Below are 22926 nucleotides of genomic sequence, written 5' to 3' on the forward strand. Positions count from 1 at the left end.
AAGTTACAATAGTTCTTTTGCCACGAATATGATGTTTCTCATTATTTTATTGGAACGCATCACACAGGTTTTCCAGTGATTCTCAATTTTCTGGTGCTCAGAAACGGAATATATACATATAGGCTTGAAATGAACGCCAATATGGCGCGTCACAACTCTGTACTGAAGGCAGACGGTGCGCGTGTGACATGGGTGGCGTTGTGCCATCTCATTGGTCAACGCTCAGAATATCTGACATGCCAGCTATTGCTCTGCACGTTCGGAAAGACTCCCGAACGTGCTATTCCACGCTGTGCCGTCAGAAACTCGGCACCCTCAACGTTCGGATGCACGGTCCGTGTGCCGACGGCTTTACGGAGGTGCTCACAGAACTCCGGTGGCAGACGCCACAAGAGAAGCACTGTGAGTCACGGAGCAATTTACTGTTAAAATTCCGAGAGTACACGTTCCAAGAACACTCAGGCACCATTTTACTCCCTAACATACACATCTCGCGAAACGACCACGTCGAAGAAAAACAGAAATTAGAGCTCATGCGCCGAAGGTCGACGTACCTATGCACCTTTTGTGAATGGAACAGGGTTGGTTGGTTGGTTTGGGGGAAGAGACCAAACAGCGAGGTCATCGGTCTCATCGGATTAGGGAAGGACGGAGAAGGAAGTCGGCCGTGCCCTTTCAAAAGAACCATCCCGGCATTTGCCTGGAGTGATTTAGGGAAATCACGGAAAACCTAAATCAGGATGGCCGGACGCGGGATTGAACCGTCGTCCTCCCGAATGCGAGTCCAGTGTGCTAACCACCGCGCCACCTCGCCCGGTGGGAACAGGGTATGTGGGTGGTAGCAGCTGTACCCTCTGCCACACGCAGAAAGTTGGCTCGCATAGTATAGTTGCAGATGCTGGATTGAGTTGCGTTTTTTGCTTGTCACACGTCTAGAGTCCTCACGACTTGGTTTTGCAAAATAGCCGAAATCTAGTAGGAAGCACGATTTGACGCTATTCGGAGAGTGACCAAAGGTCCTTTCTTGGACCTCGTGGAAGACACTATTTACATGATATAGCTGTTCGGCAATACTGAGACGTATTAACTTCGAATAACGAATAGCGCGCAGTGTTGTGAAGCAGGGAAATGAGGCAGACGTAAAAACAAACGGAGAGCCAATGAAAGCCGTGAGTTTGGTGTAATGATCGCCCCGAGTGCCCTGTCTTACTTTTTCTCACCCCTGTCGAGGCAAATACTAGGCTCGCTACCTCAGAACCACAGAACGGAGACACAGAAAGAAATGTTACAGCAAACAAAAACAGTGGTGTAAATGACTTATTCCCTATTTCAGGTTTGTTGTGTACATAGTTCCGCGTAGTCAGCGCGTACACAATTTTCCCACTAGAGCGCGCCCCGCTAAGCACAACAGCGCAGGCGCAGCGCTTGATCGTCTCCGCACTACGAGATGGCGCTGCCATAGAGACGGACCAAATTCTGCTTCCGCCGATCCGCGTATTAATATGTATCACAGCGAATGAGACTGCTGCTAATATAGAACCTTTTCTCCTAGCGGGTCACACTCGCGCAGTGATACACGAATGGGCGAAGTATTATAACGAGTCTACAGACCTCCGATTAGTCAGTCTGCATTTGTCCGCACCAGTCTGTACCAGTCTGCATTAGTTTGTACCAGTCTGTACGAGTTCTACATTTGTCTGTACCAGTCTATAGTCAAGTTTCAGTCTGCGCCTAATAAGATTACCATATTCCTGTAAATAGCCATGAGGATAAATGTATAGACACTTTTGTCAAGTATCAGAGGTATATGTGAGAATAAGGTTAACGTACCAATACCAAAGGAACTTCAGATTGTCAATTGTAAATAGCATCCAGAACCAAGTTAAGTAATTTTTATGCTTGTTATTATTTTAATAAATGTGTGTGAAAATTAATGAAGTTCTGTTTAAAGTTGGTCACCGTCAATCTGGTACTCTAAGTGTGGAAGTGGCATTTCTATCGTCTGACCTAACGGCAGAAGATAAACACGCCACGATAAGACCACGAGACATATTGCTGACACTCGCCTACTTCGTTAGAGCGACAAGGCAAATAATCTGATGGTGTGTGTTCTGAAGGTCTTACAGTACGCACACCACAAGATTTAAGCTGCGTTATGGAGCAAGGTAGCTCGCTAAGTGACTAATAGCCGAGCTACAGATCGCCAATAGGTTGTAGGACTTATCGTTTTTCCCACTTCTGACGATCATTAGTTGACGTCAGAAATGGGAAGCTGCACTGTGGTTCTGGGCCACGTCAAAGTGTAATAATTAAGTTCGAAAGTTGCGAAGTCAGGACGATGCCTAGTAGAGCACTCACGACTCAGTCTAATCTTCGGGTTGATGACGGCTTTTCATGACGACAAGAGAAACATTCAACCACAGAAGTAAAAGGACGCTAATTTTAGGAACACAGATGCCACCATGCGAGGAACTGGTGGGAATAGTTCCGAAGAAGAGACTGTCAGAGATAAACTGCCATCAAGGCCACTGGTAGGGAGTATTACAACACGTGTGAATGCAACTAGACTATTACGTAAACATATGGCGTTTGGTGTAAAGGAAGTGCACAGAACAATTGTAGTGTCCTCGCTAGAACCAGTAAAAATCCCATTTCTTATCGTGGTCCAGTCATTTGGCGAGCACTGTGACCAGTAGACACAGAGCCGCAGTGCTTGGGGACAGGAGCTGGGCTACTGGCGCTGCGCGTGCTGCTGGCGCATGTGGTCGAGCGAGGCGCGCAGTTGCAGCAGGCCGGCGGCGGCGGCGCGGCCCATGGCCGCCTCGTTGGTGGACGCGTCCTCCAGCGCCAGGATGGCCGCCGCCTCCGACAGGCACGCCGCCGCCTCCTCCATGCGCCGGCACATCTCCTTAGAGTCGATCTCGCCGAACTCCTCCTTGTGCCGCGCCAGGTACATCAGCGGCGCGTGCAGCTCGTACAGCACCACGCCTGCAAACACCGAGGGTGCTCAGTATCTGAGGCTCCATTAACGTCGCCAATTGCCAATCAGCCACATGAGTTTTAAGTCAGCTGGAAAGAGGCTAGATTAACAACTTAAAATCCTGTAGATATTGAATCTCTCGCCCAGCGCAAAGCACCAAGCGACTGGAATAAAGTGCAGGTGAGTCCTGCATACAGGGTGTAAATTTTAAGTTGACAAACCAGAAGAACTCGAAAAATAAGCTTCACACGAAAAAAATGTGTAGAATCCAAAGTTGATTATTTTCAAGGGGGACATCTGCTGGTGCTAAAATTAGCCCGCCACCCCAGCCCCTTGCGGATGGGGGGGGGGGGGGGGTTGGGTTGGGTTGTTTTGGGGGAAGAGACCAAACAGCGATGTCATCGGTCTCATCGGATTAGGGAAAAATGGGGAAGGAAGTCGGCCGTGCGCTGTCAAAGGAACCATCCCGGCATTTGCCTGAAGCGATTTAGGGAAATTACGGGAAACCTAAATCAGAATGCGAGTCCAGTGTGCTAACCACTGCGCCACCTCTCTCGGTTCCTTGGGGGTGGGGCAGGAGGTAACTTTAAAATTTCAAATGAGAACCCTCATTTTTTATTGCAGAATCAGATTCTACACTTAAAACTACGTACATTTTGTCTTAAACATTTGTTTTGGTTCTTGGTTGTTGGCCCTGTAATTCAAGAAAATCCATGTTCTCATTTTTGCGTGGAAAATGGTTACGATTAAATAAAAAATACTTACTTACTTCGTAAATTTTGATTGCCTAAAACTAAAACTCTGCCGCTCTCTCCATAGGGTGGAGTTTGAGAGAGAGGAATTAGAGTTTTACAAATGTTGACCCAAATATTAATTTTTTCCGCAGATTCGGATAAATTTTGTTTGTTCCGTAGTCATGAGGCCACACAATTTTTATTATCAAACAAATCATCTGACTAGCTAATTAAGAGGGAGAGTTTTAGTTTTAGAGAACCAAAATTTACGAAGTAAATAAGTATTTTTTACCTATCCGTAACCATTTTCCACGTAACAATGAGAAAATGGATTTTCTTGAAGCCGGCCGGAGTGTCAGTGCGGTTCTAGGCGCTACAGTCTGGAACCGCGAGACCGCTACGGTCGCAGGTTCGAATCCTGCCTCGGGCATGGATGTGTGTGATGTCCTTAGGTTAGTTAGGTTTAAGTAGTTCTAGGTTCTAGGGGACTGATGACCTCAGAAGTTGAGTCCCATAGTGCTCAGAACTATTTGATTTTCTTGAATTACAGCGCCAACTACCAAGAAGCAAAACAAATGTTTAAGACAAAATGTACGTAGTTTTTTACATAGAATCTGTTTCTGCAGTAAAAATTGGAGGTTCCTATTTGAAATTTTTGCAACAGCCTTGCCGCAGTGGATACACCGGTTCCCGTGAGATCACCGAAGTTAAGTGCTGACGGGCGTGGACGGCACTTGGATGGGTGACCATCCAGGCCACAATGTGCTGTTGCCATTTTTCGGGGTGCACTCAGCCTCTTGATGCCAATTAAGGAGCTACTAGACCGAATAGTAGCGGCTTCGGTAAAGAATACCATCATAACGACCGGGAGAGCGGTGTGCTGACCCCACGCCCCTCCTATCCGCATCCTCAGCTGAGAATGGCACGGTGGTCGGATGGTCCCGGTAGGCCACTCGTGGCCTGAAGACGGAGTGTTTTTATTTTAGAGTTGCCCTCCACCACACCCCCAGGGGGCTGGGGTGGTGGGCTAATTTTACCACCAGCAGATATCCCCCTCGAAAGTAATCAACTTTGGATTCTACACATTTTTTCGTGTGATGCTTATTTTTCGAGTTCTTCTGGTTTGTCAGCCTAAAATTTACACTCTGTATGATAAGGGTAACAGAAAGGACTCACAAAATTACAGACCAATATCCCCAACATCGGTTTGCTGCAGAATTCTAGACCATATTCTGAGTACGAATATAATAAATCTCCTTGAGCAGGAAAACTTTATGTCCACTAATTAGCACAGTTTTAGAAACCATCGCTCGTGAGAAGCTCAGCTTGGCCTTTCTCGCATGATATACTGTGAACTACGGATGAAAAGCAACAGGCAGATTCCATATCTCTAGATTTCCGGAAAGTATTTAACACGGTACCCCAATGCAGACTGTTAACGAAGGTACGAGCATATGGAATATGTTCCCAGGCATGTGAGTGTGTGTGAAATCTTATGGGGCTTAACTGCTAAGGTCATCAGTCCCTAAGCTTACACACTACTTAACCTAAATTATCCTAAGGACAAACACACACACCCATGCCCGAGGGAGGACTCCAACCTCCGCCGGGACCAGCTGCAGCATGTGAGTGACTCGAAGACTTCTTATGTAATAGAATCCAGTACGTTGTCCTCGACGGCGACTGTTCATCAGCCAAGGATGTAGTCAGGAGTGCCCCATGGAAGTGTGATAAGACCGCTATTATTCTCAGTATACATAAATGATCTCACGGACAGGGCGGGCAGCAATGTGCGGTTGTTTGCTGGTGATGCTGTGGTGTACGGAAAGGAATCGAAGTTGCACGACTGTAGCAGGATGCAAAATGACATACACAAAATTTTTAGTGGGAGTGAAGAATGACAGCTGGCTCTAAATGTAGAAAAATGTAAGTTAATATGAATGATTCGGAAAAGCAAACCCGTAATGTCCGGATACAGCATTAGCGATGTCCTGCTTGAAGCAGTCATGTCCTTTAAATATCTGGGCGTAACGTTGCAAAGCTATATTGAACGGAACTAGCATGTGAGGATTGTGGTAGGGAGGGCGAGTGGTCGACTTCGGTTTATTGGGAGAAGTTTTGAAAAGTGTGGTTCATCTGTAAAGGAGATCGCATACAGGACGCTAGTACGATCTATTCTTGAGTATTGCTCTGCTGTTTGAAATCCGCACTAGGTCGGGGTAAAGGAAGACTCAGAAGCAGTCAGAGGCGGGCTGGTAGGTTTGTTACCGGTAGGTTCCAACAACACGCAAGTCTTACGGAGATGCTTTGGAAACTCAACAAGAAATCCTTGGAGGGGAGGTGAAGTTCTTTCCGAAGAATACTACTGCGAAAATTTAGAGAACCGGCATTTGAAGCTAACTGCAGCACGATCCTACTGCCACTAACATACATTTCGCGTGAGCACCGCGAAGATACGATAAGAGTAATTAGGGGCCATAGAGAGGCGTATAGACAGTCGTTTCCACTCGCTCTATTTTCGAGTGGAACAGGGAGGGCAATGACTAGTTGTGGTGCAGGGTACCCTCCACCGCGCACCGTACGTTGACTTGCGGAGTATATATGTAGATGTAGACTTCTTTGTAAACGGAGAATTAAAGTATATGCATAATGGGATGGGAATTCCCGAGGGACAGATTCAGCCACAAAATTGGAAAGATTTTCCTTCGTACGCGCACAGCAGCACCTTTTTGTAGGCTGATGAAAGAAGGACGAGTGGGAAACCCGGTTGCGACACACAGCCGACTCCTCTCAAATAGCACCAAGACGGCCTCCGAGCTCAGCCTCCCAATCCGACGGGCAGATAACGATAAACACTGTCACGTGCCCTCGCTCCATGAGTCTCTGCGAAACAGAGCCCTCCAGGCGCGTTTAGATCCGCCTGGAGTTCACTTGACTGCTGTGCGCCAGGCGGAAGGCGAATTAACTTCAAAACCTTGCAGAAGTTACCGAGGAACTTTGTGCCGGCTCGATACCTCGTGCTGACGTGTGGTGTAACTGACCCCCATGTTTCCTTTAGCCGCGTGGAAGAGGCTACGCACCTATTTAGTCGCAATCGGCGAGTGCTCGCCCGCGGAAATTGAGTGAGGCATGCCGCGTGCATAGCTAGCGTTGGGGAACGGCTGCTGCTCACTGAGCTTTGCCATATGGGTGAGGTGCTCTACGTTTGCAATTTAACCTAGGGATATGGCGCAATGTCTGGTGATCTGGACCTTCACGCGACCACCTCTCCTCCACTTACCGGTCAATCAATAATCGTGAAAATTTGTAATCCTCTGAATTCCACGCGTCTGCTTACGTATCGACTGCCACTACTCACGCATAACGATCACGATTACAGAGACCTATAACGGAGCATTGACGTGAACTGAAACGAAGAAAAAGTGAATTGGCTATGAGTATATAATGGAAACACCCAAGACTGACTGGATTTTACAGGATATCTAAATTAGGATAAATGGACAGGGATTTACACTTCGCTGCTCTCGGTTATGATTCCATTGTACTAAAGACAGTAACACTTTCTTCGGTTCTAAGCTGTAAGTGTTTATTTACTTTCTATGTCCATTGAAACAAGCTTTGCAGAAAACTGAGGCCACCATGGCTTTATTATTAACTTTAAAAAGACCTTCTAGTGTGAAAAGTTCATCCAGCTGGTAGCACTTCAGTAGATGGCCACGAATTTGCGCTTAGCCACATCTGCTTCATCAGAGAGGGGGCTCCACTACTGACACATGTATCGATTTATTTACAGACCCATGTAGAATGCTGTATTTTTTCCTCCATTTACTTCCCGCGTGGACAGAATTGATACCACATCCGTAACTACAAATGTGAGCAAATACAGTGCCTGGGATCGTGCCAATGGATTCAACGGTGACGATCATTGTATTCAATAAACATTCTGTTTTAAAACTGACGCTTGCACGTTACTGCCATGTCCACCGTTAATAGCTGAATATATTACGACATCCTGTTGGCACCTGTAAGCGCACTTTTTAGGCTGCTCTATTTAAAAATAGGTCTGTTAGCAAGCCAAGCCTAAATTTTCTGTATTTGTGATCTGCTCATTTGCAGACGCCACTTGTTGGCCTATAAGATCGTAACTAGCCAATGGGGCGAAAGGTAATAAATAAATTGTTAATCAAGAAACAGCCCGAGGGAAACCATTAGAATATCCTTGAATAAATTTACGGCTCAGGTACCCAGCATGATGAAAACTAATGTATGCACTGATTTTTCTCATTCCTGCATAGCGTAAAATCTGTTGAGCAGTAATAAAACAAAACCGAAAAAATGCATTTCAGTAACAAAAAAGAATGCTTGCTCAACACTGGGTGACTTTTAACCCTTTGAGTACCAGTGCGTTCTGCCTCAAACCACTAATTTATTAATTTTTAGCTTGAACTACCAGAGCCTTCCGTGTGAAACCACCGATCCTATTGCAAGATAATGACCTCTAGTTATGCACTGAGGTATTTCTACGAATGTAGTTCATTTAGCAGTCACTTACAACGATCAAAGCAGCAGTTGTCGCGGAGACTATACTACGTGATTATAGAAGATTGTGACTTTTTTCTGATCGTATAGAGGAGGCCACTGTCAGCGAAAGTAAGCATCTCTAAACTTACCGTAACGTAAATTTGAGTTTGTACTACTGCTTTTTGAAGCCGCTGAGGCAGTCTGTACTTTTGATATAAATTTATTACATTTTAGACCCATTTTTGCTTGATATTTAGGACCATAATTTATCTTAGGCCTTATGAGTTCATGGTAGTTTCGAGATGGATTGAGTCTATGACGAATGCGGAATTTGCTTTCACACGAAAAAATAAGATGCTGAAAACTGTGTGTTCCATTGGTTCCAATGTGAAACCATCTCCTTAAAATATTTACTTTTTTTTTACTTTTTGCCAATTTCTTGTTGTATAAGTTGCTTACTATGAAAAGAAAGATTAGTTATGTGAAAAAATTTTAAAATAATACACTGACGGAAAAAAATCGCAGCAAGAAGGACTTGTGGGACATAAACGAAAGTCGGTAACAGTGTTTCTACATCTGAAATATGCTATCTATTCAAATTTCCTACCAGTCACGTAAGAGTGGGGCTAGTAGTAGATCAGATTTGCCTTAAATATACGCTATAACGGTCGTGAGCGTTAGCTACCTTTGAGATTGGACGCGGTGAGTTGATATTGGTCAAGAATGCCTTTACGGCCACAAAGACACCATTATCAACACCTCACTGAGTTTGAATGAGGTTGTGTAATGGGGCTACGGGAAGCTGGATATTCCTTCTGCGATACTGCAGAAAGATTTGGCAGGAATGTAGCCATTGTACACCATTGACGGCAGCGGAGGTGTCGAGAACGTACGGTCGCAAGAAGTCCGGACTCCGGACAGCCACGTGGCTCTACCGAGAGGGAAAACCATAGTGTTCGGTGTATGGCGCTGGTGCATCGTACTGCATCTGCGGCAGCAATCTGATCAGCAGTTGGCAGTGCAGTGACACAAAGAACTGTTACAAATCGGTTACTCCAAGGGCAGCTCCGGGACAGATACCCTGTAGTGCGCATTCCACTGACCCCAAACCGCCGCCATTTGCGACTTCAGTGGTGTCGAGCGAGAGCTCAGTGGAGGACAGGTGGAGGTCGGATGTGTTTTCTGATGAAAGCCGGTTCTGTCTTCGTAAAGTGATGACCGTGTGTTGGTTAGAAGGAAACCAGTTGAGGGTTTACAACCAACCTGTCTTCACACTGCACACTCTGGATCTACATCTGGGGTTATTTTCTGGGGTGTTGAAGCGTCCCCTTTGGAAAATTATGAATGACTCTGCTGATAAACTTCTACGTTATTTGATACAAAGACAGCTGAGTAAAACTGAACGTACTCAGACATTTCTCTCTTTACTTATTCTGATCATCACTAAACTGACACTCAATATTTTTAGCGCAACGCAATCTGACTTTCAATAACCCCTACAAAAGAATGGCCCTGACTAACAATAACCTATACCTTTCATGAATCACTTACCTCACAAAAATCTTCGTTACTCGAATTACTGCAATACAGCGAGCGCCAATACTGCCAGTTAAATAAAAGATTCTAATTACTGAAGGCACTAACTACTGATAGGCATAGTTAGCAAATGAAAGATTTTGATAGAGAACAAACAATGTATTCACATTAATAGTGTTCAAAATTCATAATATATACATAAATTCTTGACACCTACTTTGATAAATTTCCTTTTTCTGGCGGACACACGTCCAGATCGTCCGCTCATATTAACAACTTAAAAACTCTTGCATTTCTCTCCCCACATCCACCACTGCTTGCGGCTCACCTCCAACTGCACAACGCTACGCGCTGTTCACATCCAACTGCCCAACACTACACAAGCGAATATTCCAAAAATGAGTCCATCCAGCCACAGACTGCACACAGCACAGTCAGTGATTTTCATACAGAGCGCTATGTGGCGTTACCAACATAAAAACCTAAACAGCCTACTTACATAAGAAATTTTTTGTGATTGCACAAGTGGTGGTTCATGGACTTGCTATATTATATGCAAGACTCTTCGATGGTGATTGTGCACCCGCACAGTCGCAACAGATGGCTGCTGGCCATCTCTACAAGCACTACAGTGGGTCTACACCTTTGATGGCCCACCAATACAATTATTTCTACAAGGACTGCAGTGGGTCTGCACCTCTGGTGGCCCACCAATACCATAATCTCTACCAGGACTACAGTGGGTCTGCTCTGTGATGACCTACCTACGAATATTCTTCAAAACTTCGACTGACTGCTGTGGGTTTGCTCTGTTGTGGTCCATTACCTGTCTGCATGTAAGAGTCAGCACTGTCTTTCCATTGGAAGGACAACACTACTTCTTCAAGACTGCATGGAAATCCACTACTTCCCTGTGGATTTTCTTTTACTGCTCAGACTTTGAGAAAAAAACTGCAATTACTACTGTGATGAATGATCAGGACTGTCTTTACGACAACAATTTTTGCTTTTGACCAACATTTATCAATAAGTGTGTGCATTTGATATATTTGTTATCGTTAATATAAAAAAATTGCCAAATAATTATTGGGAACTGCCCAAAACAATCTGTACATTTTTTGTGGGGAGTATGGGGGTTATGTAAGTAAGCTGTTTAGGTTTTTATGTTGGTAACACCACATAGCGCTCTGTATGAAAATCACTGACAGTGTTGTGTGCAGTCTGTGGGTGGTTGGAGTCGTTGTTGGAATATTCGCTTGTGTAGTGTTGGGCAGTTGGATGTGAATAGCGCGTAGCGTTTTGCAGTTTGAGGTGAGCCGCCAGCAGTGGTGAATGTGGAGAGAGAGATGCCGGAGTTTTGAGAGATTGCTATGTGAGCACGATCTGGACGTGTGTCCGCCAGAAAAAGTAAATTTGTAAAGATGGTTGCCATGAATTAAGCCTTTTGAACGCTATTAAGGTAAATACATTATTTGTTCTCTATCAAAATCTTTAATTTGCTAACTATGTCTATCAGTAGTGAGTGCCTTTAGTAGTTAGAATCTTTTATTTAACTGGCAGTATTGGCGCTCGCTGTATTGCAGTAATTCGAATAACGAAGATTTTTGTGAGGTAAGTGATTCATGCAAGGTATAGGTTATTGTTAGTCACGGCCATTCTTTTGTGGGGATTATTGAAAGCCAGATTGCGTTGAGCTAAAAAAAATTGTTTGTCAGTTTTTTTCTGGAGTGTGATATCGTATAATAGCAGGTACATTCTCGTGGTTATCGCACGCAACCTGACTGCAAATTTGTAGGAAGTCTGGTGATTCGACCTGTTGTGCTTACATTCATGAACAGCATTGCAGGGATCGTTTTCCAACAGGATAACGTTCGCCCACATAGCGCTGTTGTAATCCAACTTGATCTACAGAGAGTGGACATGTTTCCTAGGTCTACTCGATCACCAGATCTGTTTCCAGAGGAGCACATATGGGACACCATCGGAAGACAACTCCAGCGTCAAACACAGACAGCATTAATTGTCCATATATTAAGCGACCAAGTGATACAGACATTGAACTCCACCCCACAAACTGATTTTTGGTACATGTACAACACAATGTATGGTGTGCGTACTGTAAGACCTTCAGTACACACACCATCAGATTATTTGACTTGTCATTCTAACGAAGTAGGCGAGTGTCAGCAATATGTCTCGTGGTCTTATCCTGGTGTGTTTATCTTCTGCCGTTAGGTCAGACGATAGAAATGCCACTTCCACACTTAGAGTACCAGATTGACGGTGACCAACTTTAAACAGAACTTCATTAATTTTCACACACATTTATTAAAATAATAACAAGCATAAAAATTACTTAACTTGGTTCTGGATGCTATTTACAATTGACAGTCTGAAGTTCCTTTGGTATTGGTACGTTAATCTTATTCTCACATATATCTCTGATACTTGATAAAAGTGTCTATACATTTATCTTCATGGCTATGTACAGGAATATGGTAGTCTTATTAGGCGCAGACTGAAACCTGACTATAGACTGGTACAGACAAATGTAAAACTCGTACAGACTGGAGCAGACAAATGCAGACTGAGTAATCGGAGGTCTGAGGTCTGTACACTCGTTATAATACCTCGCGCATTTGTGTATCACTGCGCGAGTGTGATCCGCGAGGAGAAAAGGTTCTACGTTAGCAGCAATCTCATTGGCTGCGTTACATATTAATACGCGGATCGGCGGAAGCAGAATTTGGTCCGTCTCTATGGCAGCACCATCTCGTAGTGCGGAGACGGACGAGCGCTGAGCCTGCGCTGTTGTGCTTGGCGGGGCGCGCTCTAGTGGGAAAGTTGTGTACGCGCTGACTACGCGGAACTACAGGGTGTTTCAAAAATGACCGGTATATTTGAAACAGCAATAAAAACTAAACGAGCAGCGATAGAAATACACCGTTTGTTGCAATATGCTTGGGACAACAGTACATTTTCAGGCGGACAAACTTTCGAAATTACAGTAGTTACAATTTTCAACAACAGATGGCGCTGCAAGTGATGTGAAAGATATAGAAGACAACGCAGTCTGTGAGTGCGCCATTCTGTACGTCGTCTTTCTGCTGTAAGCGTGTGCTGTTCACAACGTGCAAGTGTGCTGTAGACAACATGGTTTATTCCTTAGAACAGAGGATTTTTCTGGTGTTGGAATTCCACCGCCTAGAACACAGTGTTGTTGCAACAAGACGAAGTTTTCAACGGAGGTTTAATGTAACCAAAGGACTGAAAAGCGATACAATAAAGGATCTGTTTGAAAAATTTCAACAGACTGGGAACGTGACGGATGAACGTGCTGGAAAGGTAGGGCGACCGCGTACGGCAACCACAGAGGGCAACGCGCAGCTAGTGCAGCAGGTGATCCAACAGCGGCCTCGGGTTTCCGTTTGCCGTGTTGCAGCTGCGGTCCAAATGACGCCAACGTCCACGTATCGTCTCATGCGCCAGAGTTTACACCTCTATCCATACAAAATTCAAACGCGGCAACCCCTCAGCGCCGCTACCATTGCTGCACGAGAGACATTCGCTAACGATATAGTGCACAGGATTGATGATGGCGATATGCATGTGGGCAGCATTTGGTTTACTGACGAAGCTTATTTTTACCTGGACGGCTTCGTCAATAAACAGAACTGGCGCATATGGGGAACCGAAAAGCCCCATGTTGCAGTCCCATCGTCCCTGCATCCTCAAAAAGTACTGGTCTGGGCCGCCATTTCTTCCAAAGGAATCATTGGCCCATTTTTCAGGTCCGAAACGATTACTGCATCACGCTATCTGGACATTCTTCGTGAATTTGTGGCGGTACAAACTGCCTTAGACGACACTGCGAACACCTCGTGGTTTATGCAAGATGGTGCCCGGCCACATCGCACGGCCGACGTCTTTCATTTCCTGAATGAATATTTCGATGATCGTGTGATTGCTTTGGGCTATCCGAAACATACAGGAGGCGGCGTGGATTGGCCTCCCTATTCGCCAGACATGAACCCCTGTGACTTCTTTCTGTGGGGACACTTGAAAGACCAGGTGTACCGCGAGAATCCAGAAACAATTGAACAGCTGAAGCAGTACATCTCATCTGCATGTGAAGCCATTCCGCCAGACACGTTGTCAAAGGTTTCGGGTAATTTCATTCAGAGACTACGCCATATTATTGCTACGCGTGGTGGATATGTAGAAAATATCGTACTATAGAGTTTCCCAGACCGCAGCGCCATCTGTTGTTGAAAATTGTAACTATTGTAATTTCGAAAGTTTGTCTGCCTGAAAATGTACTGTTGTCCCAAGCATATTGCAACAAACGGTGTATTTCTGTCGCTGCTCGTTTAGTTTTTATTGCCGTTTCAAATATGCCGGTCATTTTTGAAACACCCTGTATGCACACAACACATTGCACGCACTTTTACGTGCTTGCATTCAACATTCTGGCAGTTACACAGGTTATTTGTGTACCAGTATTTCACTTTTGCAATGGCTTATCTCGCGTTACATTAATCTGTGATCTTGCAGTGTCACTAGACAAACGTATTACCGAAATTTCATTACTCAACATTATTTTATGGTGTTGCGATTTTTTCCGTCAGAGTTTTTTTTCATGTTGTTGGGACTCAGAGGGTTAAGTAAGTTAATCAGTGCATTAGGGAAGTGTGTGTTTGCGCCTACCTCTGAGGCGCGAGAGGCCCGGCTCGACGACGTCAGCGACGGCGAGCAGGTCGCGGCAGAGGTCGACCTTGCGCTCGAGCAGCACGTCGGGCAGGTCGTCGAGCAGGTAGTCGTCGACGCGGCCGTACAGCTGGCACAGCGAGTGGCGCATCTGCGACATGTAGGCGTGGCGCGGGTGCAGCACGCTGCGGTACTTGCGGAACAGCGCCTCGCGCGCCTCCACGCTGTCGCCCGCCTCCACCATCTGCAGCTCGTTCGAGATCAGCTGCAGCACGCGCCGCACCGCCTCGCCGCGCGTGCAGAACTCGCAGCGCGTGCACCGCCACTGCGCGCTCGGCTCTGTTGGCACACACAGAAGCACACACGCCACCCGTCACCAGTGCACTGTCCATCGCACCGTCTGAAAATCTTACATTAACAAAAAATTATTTCAGTGCAACTAACAAAAGCCATCCTCACACTGGAACTGCTTCTGCTTCTACATCTACATCTACGTTTATACTCCGCAAGCCACCCAACGGTCTGTGGCGGAGTGCACTTTACGTGCCACTGTCATTACTTCCCTTTCCTGTTCCAGTCGCGTATGGTTCGCGGGAAGAACGACTGCCGGAAAGCCTCCGTGCGCGTTCGAATCTTCTAATTTTACATTCGTGATCTCCTCGGGAGGTATAAGTAGGGGGAAGCAATATATTCGATACCTCATCCAGAAACGCACCCTCTCGAAACCTGGCGAGCAAGCTACACCGCGATGCAGAGCGCCTCCCTTGCAGAGTCTGCCACTGGAGTTTGCTAAATATCTCCGTAACACTGTCACGCTTACCAAATAATCCTGTGACGAAACGCGCCGCTCTTCTTTGGATCTTCTCTGTCTCCTTCGTCAACCCGACCTGGTACGGATCCCACAATGATGAGCAATACTCAAGTATAGGTCGAACGAGTGTTTTGTAAGCCACCTCCTTTGTTGATGGACTACATTTTCTAAGGACTCTCCCAATGAATCTCAACCTGGCACCCGCCTTACCAACAGTTAATTTTATGTGATCATTCCACTTCAAATCGTTCCGCACGCATACTCCCAGATATTTTACAGAAGTAAGTGCTACCAGTGTTCGTTCCACTATCATATAATCATACAATAAAGGATCCTTCTTTCTATGTATTCGCAATACATTACGTTTGTCTATGTTAAGGGTCAGTTGCCACTACCTGCACCAAGTGCCTATCCGCTGCAGATCTTCCTGCATTTCGCTGCAATTTTCTAATGCTGCAACTTTTCTTGTGGCGAATCACGCCAGACATGATGTCCATCGTGGTAGCTGCGCGCTCTGAAATCATCTGCCACATCTCACGGAACTCAACACAATCCTCATCGCGATTTGCGACCACAGCGCTGTACAGCAGCAATTCCCGGCTACATCTGAAGCGCCGATCACACAGTTTCTTTACGAAAATGGACGCGCGTAAAATAGTCGCGTTGACTCTACTAGCGACTGTCGAAGAATACCGTAGATAATCGCGAAGAAGATTCTGGACACGTCGCTGGCTGGATGACGAATTCCTGGTAGAGAAACACAACGTAATGCTGTACAATTATCTGAGATACGTCAAGTAAAAGTTACTCGTTATCTCAACCGAATCTCCGTCACATTTTCGGTTTGACATTGAATGCAGCTGAAGCATAATGTCTGATGACAGTTTACGCAAGCATAATATCGATGTGTATCGACTGCTGTCACACTGTAGTAACGTTTTTGATCGCATGGATTCCGAGATACGAATCCGTTTCGTAATTTCATTAGAATGGAAAAGGAGATTTTTTCGAAGCTCCTGACCATTCTTGAAAACGATATTTACCTCGAAGATAAAAACATAAGGCAGTCCATAAAACCAAGACATACAGGGTGGTCGGAAATCCCGTTACAGACTTCTAGGACTTGTAGAGTGGAGTGAGTATCGTATTTTGAATAGGAACCCATGTCCAGAAACGTCATCCAACGAGACTACAGAGCGTCAAAGTTATAGGCGCGGGCGTCTGTAAATGTACGTATACACGGGGTGATTCCGTGATTATGTTACAGACTTTCTAGGATGATGGAGAACGATAAATGTATTAATTTAAAGTAAGGATCCCTGTACCGAGAACGAACGAGTCGAAAGTTATAAACGAAAAGCGTTCTGATACCTCTGACAGTTGAACACATGTACCGGTTCTTGTGTTGTCCATGGAGTATAAAAGTGTAGTGTGGAACAGTGAACCATCGGGTCACAGAAACGTTTTTCATAGACAGAACACTGAACGCGCACAAGTATCGCAGCCACCTGACAGACCAACTTCCATGGATACTAGAAGACGTTCCTCTGCAGGCTGGGAGGAAGCTATGGTACTAGCATGATGGTTCTCGATCCCGTAGCGCACGAAGTTCAACAGCATGTCTTCACGAATTGTTTCCAAATCATTTGATTATACGCATAGGACCTGTGCCCTGGCCGGCCCGTTTCCCGAATTTGACGCCTGCAGATTTTTTTTTTTTTCTGTGGTGTAACCTGAAACACGCTGAAATGCTAGCACGTGGGCAGCAGTCGTTCCATACCAGAATGGAAGAGTGTATTACCGCTACCGGTGGTCTCTTTGAACACAACCTGTGATGGTCAATAGTCTCGTTACTGGTCAGAATCCACATACCTAGTGTGTGCACTTGTATTGTTCTTTAGTGTGTGCTGCCACAGGTACTGTACAACTGTCGGTGTGGGAACTTTTCAAAATACGACATTTCGTAAACGATCGCACTAGAATCCTGCAACAAACACCACTGACATTCTAATTTACCCTACTTTGAGTTTGTTAATAACAGTAGGAATTGTTCCATTTAAAAAGGTGTGTGTTTGCACAAAAAATACACTCCCTATGTGTTTTTACAACCTGTTGATGGGCTAACAGTATGAGCCCCTGACTAGCAATGCAATCTGTGAAAACCGTACATCAATAGCACTTTAAATTTCCGCAATATTTGCGGTGCAAGTTGTAGGTAATTCACGCGGTATATAACTACAGGGTGGTCGGAAATTCCCGTTACAGACTTCTAGCACTTGTAGAGGAGAGTGAGTACATCGTATTTTGAATAGGAACCCATGTCCAGAAACGTCAGCCAACGAGACTATCTATCTATCGCTTGAGCCTTGTCCCGTAGTTACGCAGGGTCAGCCATCGTTAATCGGATTTGGCATGTTAATGTTTAAGGGGTGGCCGGTTGCCCTTCCTGCCGTCACCCTGTACCCCCCGGGACGGAATTAGTGTACCCCAATTGTCTGCGTCGAGTGTAATCCATGGAATAGTGTGAATGTGTTCAGATGTCTGCGAGCCGTGTAACTGAGGCGGAACATGGGGACCAGCCCGGTATTCACCTAGCGGAATGTGGAAAACCGCCTAAAAACCACATCCAGGCTGGCCGGCACATCGGCCGTCGTCGTTAATCCGCCGGGCGATTCGAACCGGGGACGGCGCGCCTGCCCGAGACCAGGGAGCAGCGCTCTCGGCTACCCTGGCGGGTCATCCAACGAGACTACAAAGCGTCAAAGCTACAGGAGCGGGCGTCTTTAAATGTACATATACGCGGGGTGATTCCGTGATGATGTTACAGACTTTCTGGGACGATGGAGAAAGATAAATGTATTAATTTGAACTAAGGATCCCTGTACCGGAAACGAACGAGTCGAAAGTTATAAAAATGGTTCAAATGGCTCTGAGCACTGTGGGACTTAACATCTAAGGTCATCAGTCCCCTAGAACTTAGAACTACTTAAACCTAACCTAACCTAAGGACATCACACACACCCATGCCCGAGGCAGGATTCGAACCTGCGACCATAGCGGTCGCGCGGTTCCAGACTGAAGCGACTAGAACCGCTCGGTCACACTGGCCGGCCAAAAGTTATAAACGCAAACCGTTCTGATACCTCTGACAGTTGAATACATGTACCGCTTCTTGTGTTGCGAAGAGTGTAGGCTTGGTAACTTTCAGTGGTGGTAGTGTGGACAAAAGCGAGAAAAAATGTCCAATAAACGTGGGCTCTAAATTGCATACCTGAGGAGCTATGACCATTCGTTCATCTTCGCTAATGTGAAACACATGTCAATAGGTATTGTTCCATTTAAAAAGTGTGTGTTTATACAAAAAATACACTTTCTAAGTGTCATCAGGATCGTTTGATTGGCTAACGATACGAACCCCTGGTTGCCAATCCATTCTGTGAAGATCGTACATCAATAGCATTTTCCACTTCCGTAATATCAGCGATGCGATTTTTAGGTGATTGACCCTGTATAGTACACACTACGTGAAGACTACATCTAAAAAGGTTATTCTTTGATATTTAACTATGACAAATTGTACCCAAACGACCCGTTCTAGATAGATCATCATTATGCGACAGAATTGAAATGGTATACTTTCATAGCACACACATTACAACACCAGCATTATCAATTACAGTAAGCCTTTAACTGCCGATATGTAATTTCCTGTCATTTTATTATATCAAATAGACAGTAAAACGATGAGTTTTCGAGTGATCCTCAATTTGATGATGCTTTCGGACAGCTTATATTCATACCACGTACTCTTTAACAAAACAACCCACAAAGTACGGAGTATAACACCATGTAATATGTCGGCTCCTAAATTCTGCTTCTGACGCAAAAACTATGTGGCATCTCACTGGCCACGATCTCCTTCACGAGGCAAAAATCTGACATGCCAGACCCTTCATTTTACACTTCGCAGTATAGTGGAACGTGGAATTCCACGCTGTGACGTCATAAGCTGCTCGTCCACGTGCGTATCCAGGTCCCGTGAGAGGACGGCTTAAGGCCCAAAACCAACAGTAACTGCGGTCCATTAATGGTGTTCCGTCTGCCTGCCCATATAGCACGGTAGCAGAGTGCTCTAGACCGAGCGAGGTGGCGCAGTGGTTAGACACTGGACTCGCATTCGGGAGGACGACGGTTCAATCCCGCGTCCGGCCATCCTGATTTAGGTTTTCCGTGATTTCCCTAAATCGCTCCAGGCAAATGCCGGGATGGTTCCTTTCAAAGGGCACGGCCGACTTCCTTCCCCGTCCTTCCCTAATGCGATGAGACCGATGACCTCGCTGTCTGGTCTCCTTCCCCGAAACAACCAACCAACCAACCAGAGTGCTCTATTAGCTACATACACATCCAGACCCGCCGCCAGCATGACGACAGCTGACTTCGTGTGGAGGCAGGAATGAGCGCGACTTTTGCGAGGAGTCTTCTCGCAGAACCCTCCATATGTATTAATGAGCGCAAATATCATGATCACCTGCTTAATGGCGTGCTGGTCCACCTCTGGAACGCAGTACAACAACGATTCTGTGTGGTGCGGATTAGATAAGTCCTTGGTAGGTTTCCAGACGTATGTAGCAACTGTTGTCTACGAACAACTCGCACGATTTCTCTAAATTAAGAGCCCTTCGGTTGTGGATGTGGATCTGGCACCTGAAAATATCCCAAATATGTTCCATCTTGTTCAAATCAGCGTATCTGACGGCCAAGATATCAGCGGTCGTTCACTCTCCTGCCCCTCAAACCACTGCAGCACGGTTCCGGCCTAGTGTACCAACATTTATCATGCTGGCAGATGCCATCACCGTCGGGGAAACCATCTAGCATCAACGGGTGCAGGTTGTCAGCAGTAATGTTCACGTAGTGCACAGCTGCCGTGGTACTTCAACTACAGGTCCCACGAAAGCCCAGGTGAATGTCCCCAATAGCTTAATACTGCCGACACCAGCCTGCGCTCCCTTGGATGACGAAGTATTCGAACACGACTATCGATCTAGTGTAGCAAAAATGTGATTCATCCATTTCCGTTGATCGACGGTCCAATCTCGATGATCCCGTGGCCACTGACATCTACGTGGTGTTCTCCAAAACACTTGTCATTGCGCCAGCACTATAGCCTGTCGTCAGGTCTGCCACAGATCGCCATCTGTCCTACTCTACAGAGCTGGCCTGCCTCCGACCACGTTCTGTGATGTGCCATGGTCATCGAACACCTTGTCTCCCATTCATTGTTTTACCATGTTTCAACTGCTTTACATACACGCTCACGGCAGTAGCACCCAAACAGCTGATCAGCTTCGCTGTTTCCGAGACCCCCCTCCCCAGGCACCGGTCCTTAGAAATGTGCCATTTGCCAAACTTGCTTACGTGAGTGGATTATCAGATTTGCTGCCAGTATCGTCGCTAGAATCATTCTCTGCTCATCTTATACAAGGTGGTTCATGAAGGTATGCAAATATTTTAATATGTTATTCTACAGGTAAAACTAAAGAAAAAAGTCCATATAAGCATAGGCCTGTAAATATTTAGTTACGGAGTTGCGTCTAATAAAAGATTTTGCCTGAAATTTAGCAACTTCACTAATATGAAGCCATCGCAAAACAGTAAAAGCACGATTTCTATTTATTTTGGTGCTATTGATCTGGTGAATCTAATAAAACATGTCTCTGACGTGTATCTGCAGTAGTTTTCCAGAACAGCCACAGAAGCAAAGAAGTAATTTCGTAAAATTTTTAATTTATTAACTACTTGGCTCAATTTGCTTTTTAAATTCCTGAAAATTGCACCATGTTTTCAACAGAAGTTGTAGATAATTTTATTTTGGAAAAATGACGGTAATAACGTTACCTGAAACTGTATGAATGCGTCAGAAAATCTGCTAGCACACATGAATTCATGTTAAACCGGAAAAAACAAAGCTCAATGTTAAGGAAGTTGTACAGTGTACAAACAATTTCACAATACATTCACAGTAAATGTTCAAAAATGTCTCCAACGAGTACAGTGCATTTGGTTGCACATGTAGGAACAGATTTTGTTGCTCGTTTCAGTTTCACAGGGTTGTTCTTCATTTAACTCTGTCCTCATAAACTATGTCTCTCATTATCCCCATATACAAAAATCCATTATTGTTAAATAGGACGATCTGGGTGGCCACAGACGTGTAGCACCAGGACCAATCCATTTCTGGTGAAAATGTTCATTTAAATGTGTAGTAACGGCGTTGGTGAAATGTGAAGGCGCGCCGTCACGTTGAAAATACATTTGCAATCGTGTAGCAAGTGGAACATCGCGAGCAAGCGCGGTATTTCTTCTTTAAGGATTTGTTAAGTACGTCTCGCCAGGTAGACATCCTAGGAAATCGCATGGTCCAATAAAGTACATGTTGATTATACCACACCACACATTTATGCTAAATCCCTGCTGGAACCTGCGTTGCACTGTTGCATGTGGGTTTGCTTCAGACCATACGTGCTCGTTATGTAAATTGTTTATACGATCTCAAGTAAACTGTGCCTCATCAGTAAATAAAACGTATTTGTGTAATTGATTAGTATTTAACCAGTTGCACAACTCAAAGCGAAGCGCAGGGTCCCCCGAATGTAAATGATGCACTTTTTGTTTATGGTAAGGATGCAGGTTATTGTACTTCAGTGTACGCCATACCTTAGATTGTGAAATGCCTAATCTTTGAGAGACACGTCGTGTACTGGTAGCAGGGCTACGTTGAACAGTATCCACAATATCCTCATCATCGTCTTCACGTATCGAGCGGTCGTACTGATTAAGAACGCTAGGTAGAGAACCTGTCTCCCATAATATTCGAATTACTCCACTAATGATTCGTGCATTCGGAATCCTCCGACTTGGATTACGTACGCGATACTCGTTAACTGCAGCCGGTAGCATTACCGTCAAAGCTGCCATAAATAAACACCACATCGACGTATTCCTCTGTCGTAATTTGAAAGGCATCTGTATTTCATAGCCCGCATCTCGTGGTCGTGCGGTAGCGTTCTCGCTTCCCACGCCCGGCTTCCCGGGTTCGATTCCCGGCGGGGTCAGGGATTTTCTCTGCCTCGTGATGGCTGGGTGTTGTGTGCTGTCCTTAGGTTAGTTAGGTTTAAGTAGTTCTAAGTTCTAGGGGACTGATGACCATAGATGTTAAGTCCCATAGTGCTCAGAGCCATTTGATTTGTATTTCATAAATAATCTACAAACTACAACAGTTACTACCGTATGTGGTTTCACTTAAATATATTGTCGTTATTATGTTCTTTCACTGAACAATACAGAAAACTAACTCGTTTCAAGGTTAGGAAACGACCGAAATAACTCACTATCGTTGCCAACAATGACATTAACGTTTCTACATTATTAATGGAAAGTAAACAAGTTTACTTGTATAATAATCTTTGCTTCTCTGGATGTTCTGGAAAACTACCGCACATACAAGTCTGGGACATGTTTTATTAGATTCGCCGGATTAATAACAACAAAATAAATGGAAATCGTGCTTTACTTTAACCTCGTACAGTTTTGCGATGGCTTCATATTAGCGAAGTCACTAAATTTCGGGCAAAATC

At 45.2% G+C, this 22926-nt stretch overlaps 1 protein-coding gene across 1 annotated transcript in view; it reads right to left on the bottom strand.

The window, feature by feature from the left end:
* Nucleotides 1-2028: 2028 nt before the first annotated feature.
* LOC124777165 (SET domain-containing protein SmydA-8) overlaps nt 2029-22926 on the bottom strand; it is a 240848-nt gene continuing 219950 nt past the window's right edge. The window contains exons 6-7 of the mRNA XM_047252472.1: nt 14479-14817; nt 2029-2988 (exon numbers count right to left, since the gene is read on the bottom strand). Coding sequence (XP_047108428.1) covers nt 2732-2988; nt 14479-14817 — 596 coding nt within the window. The 3' untranslated portion in view covers nt 2029-2731. The remainder of the gene's footprint in view (nt 2989-14478; nt 14818-22926) is intronic.

Source organism: Schistocerca piceifrons, chromosome 2 (genome assembly GCF_021461385.2).
Source record: "Schistocerca piceifrons isolate TAMUIC-IGC-003096 chromosome 2, iqSchPice1.1, whole genome shotgun sequence".
Lineage (NCBI taxonomy): Eukaryota > Metazoa > Arthropoda > Insecta > Orthoptera > Acrididae > Schistocerca > Schistocerca piceifrons.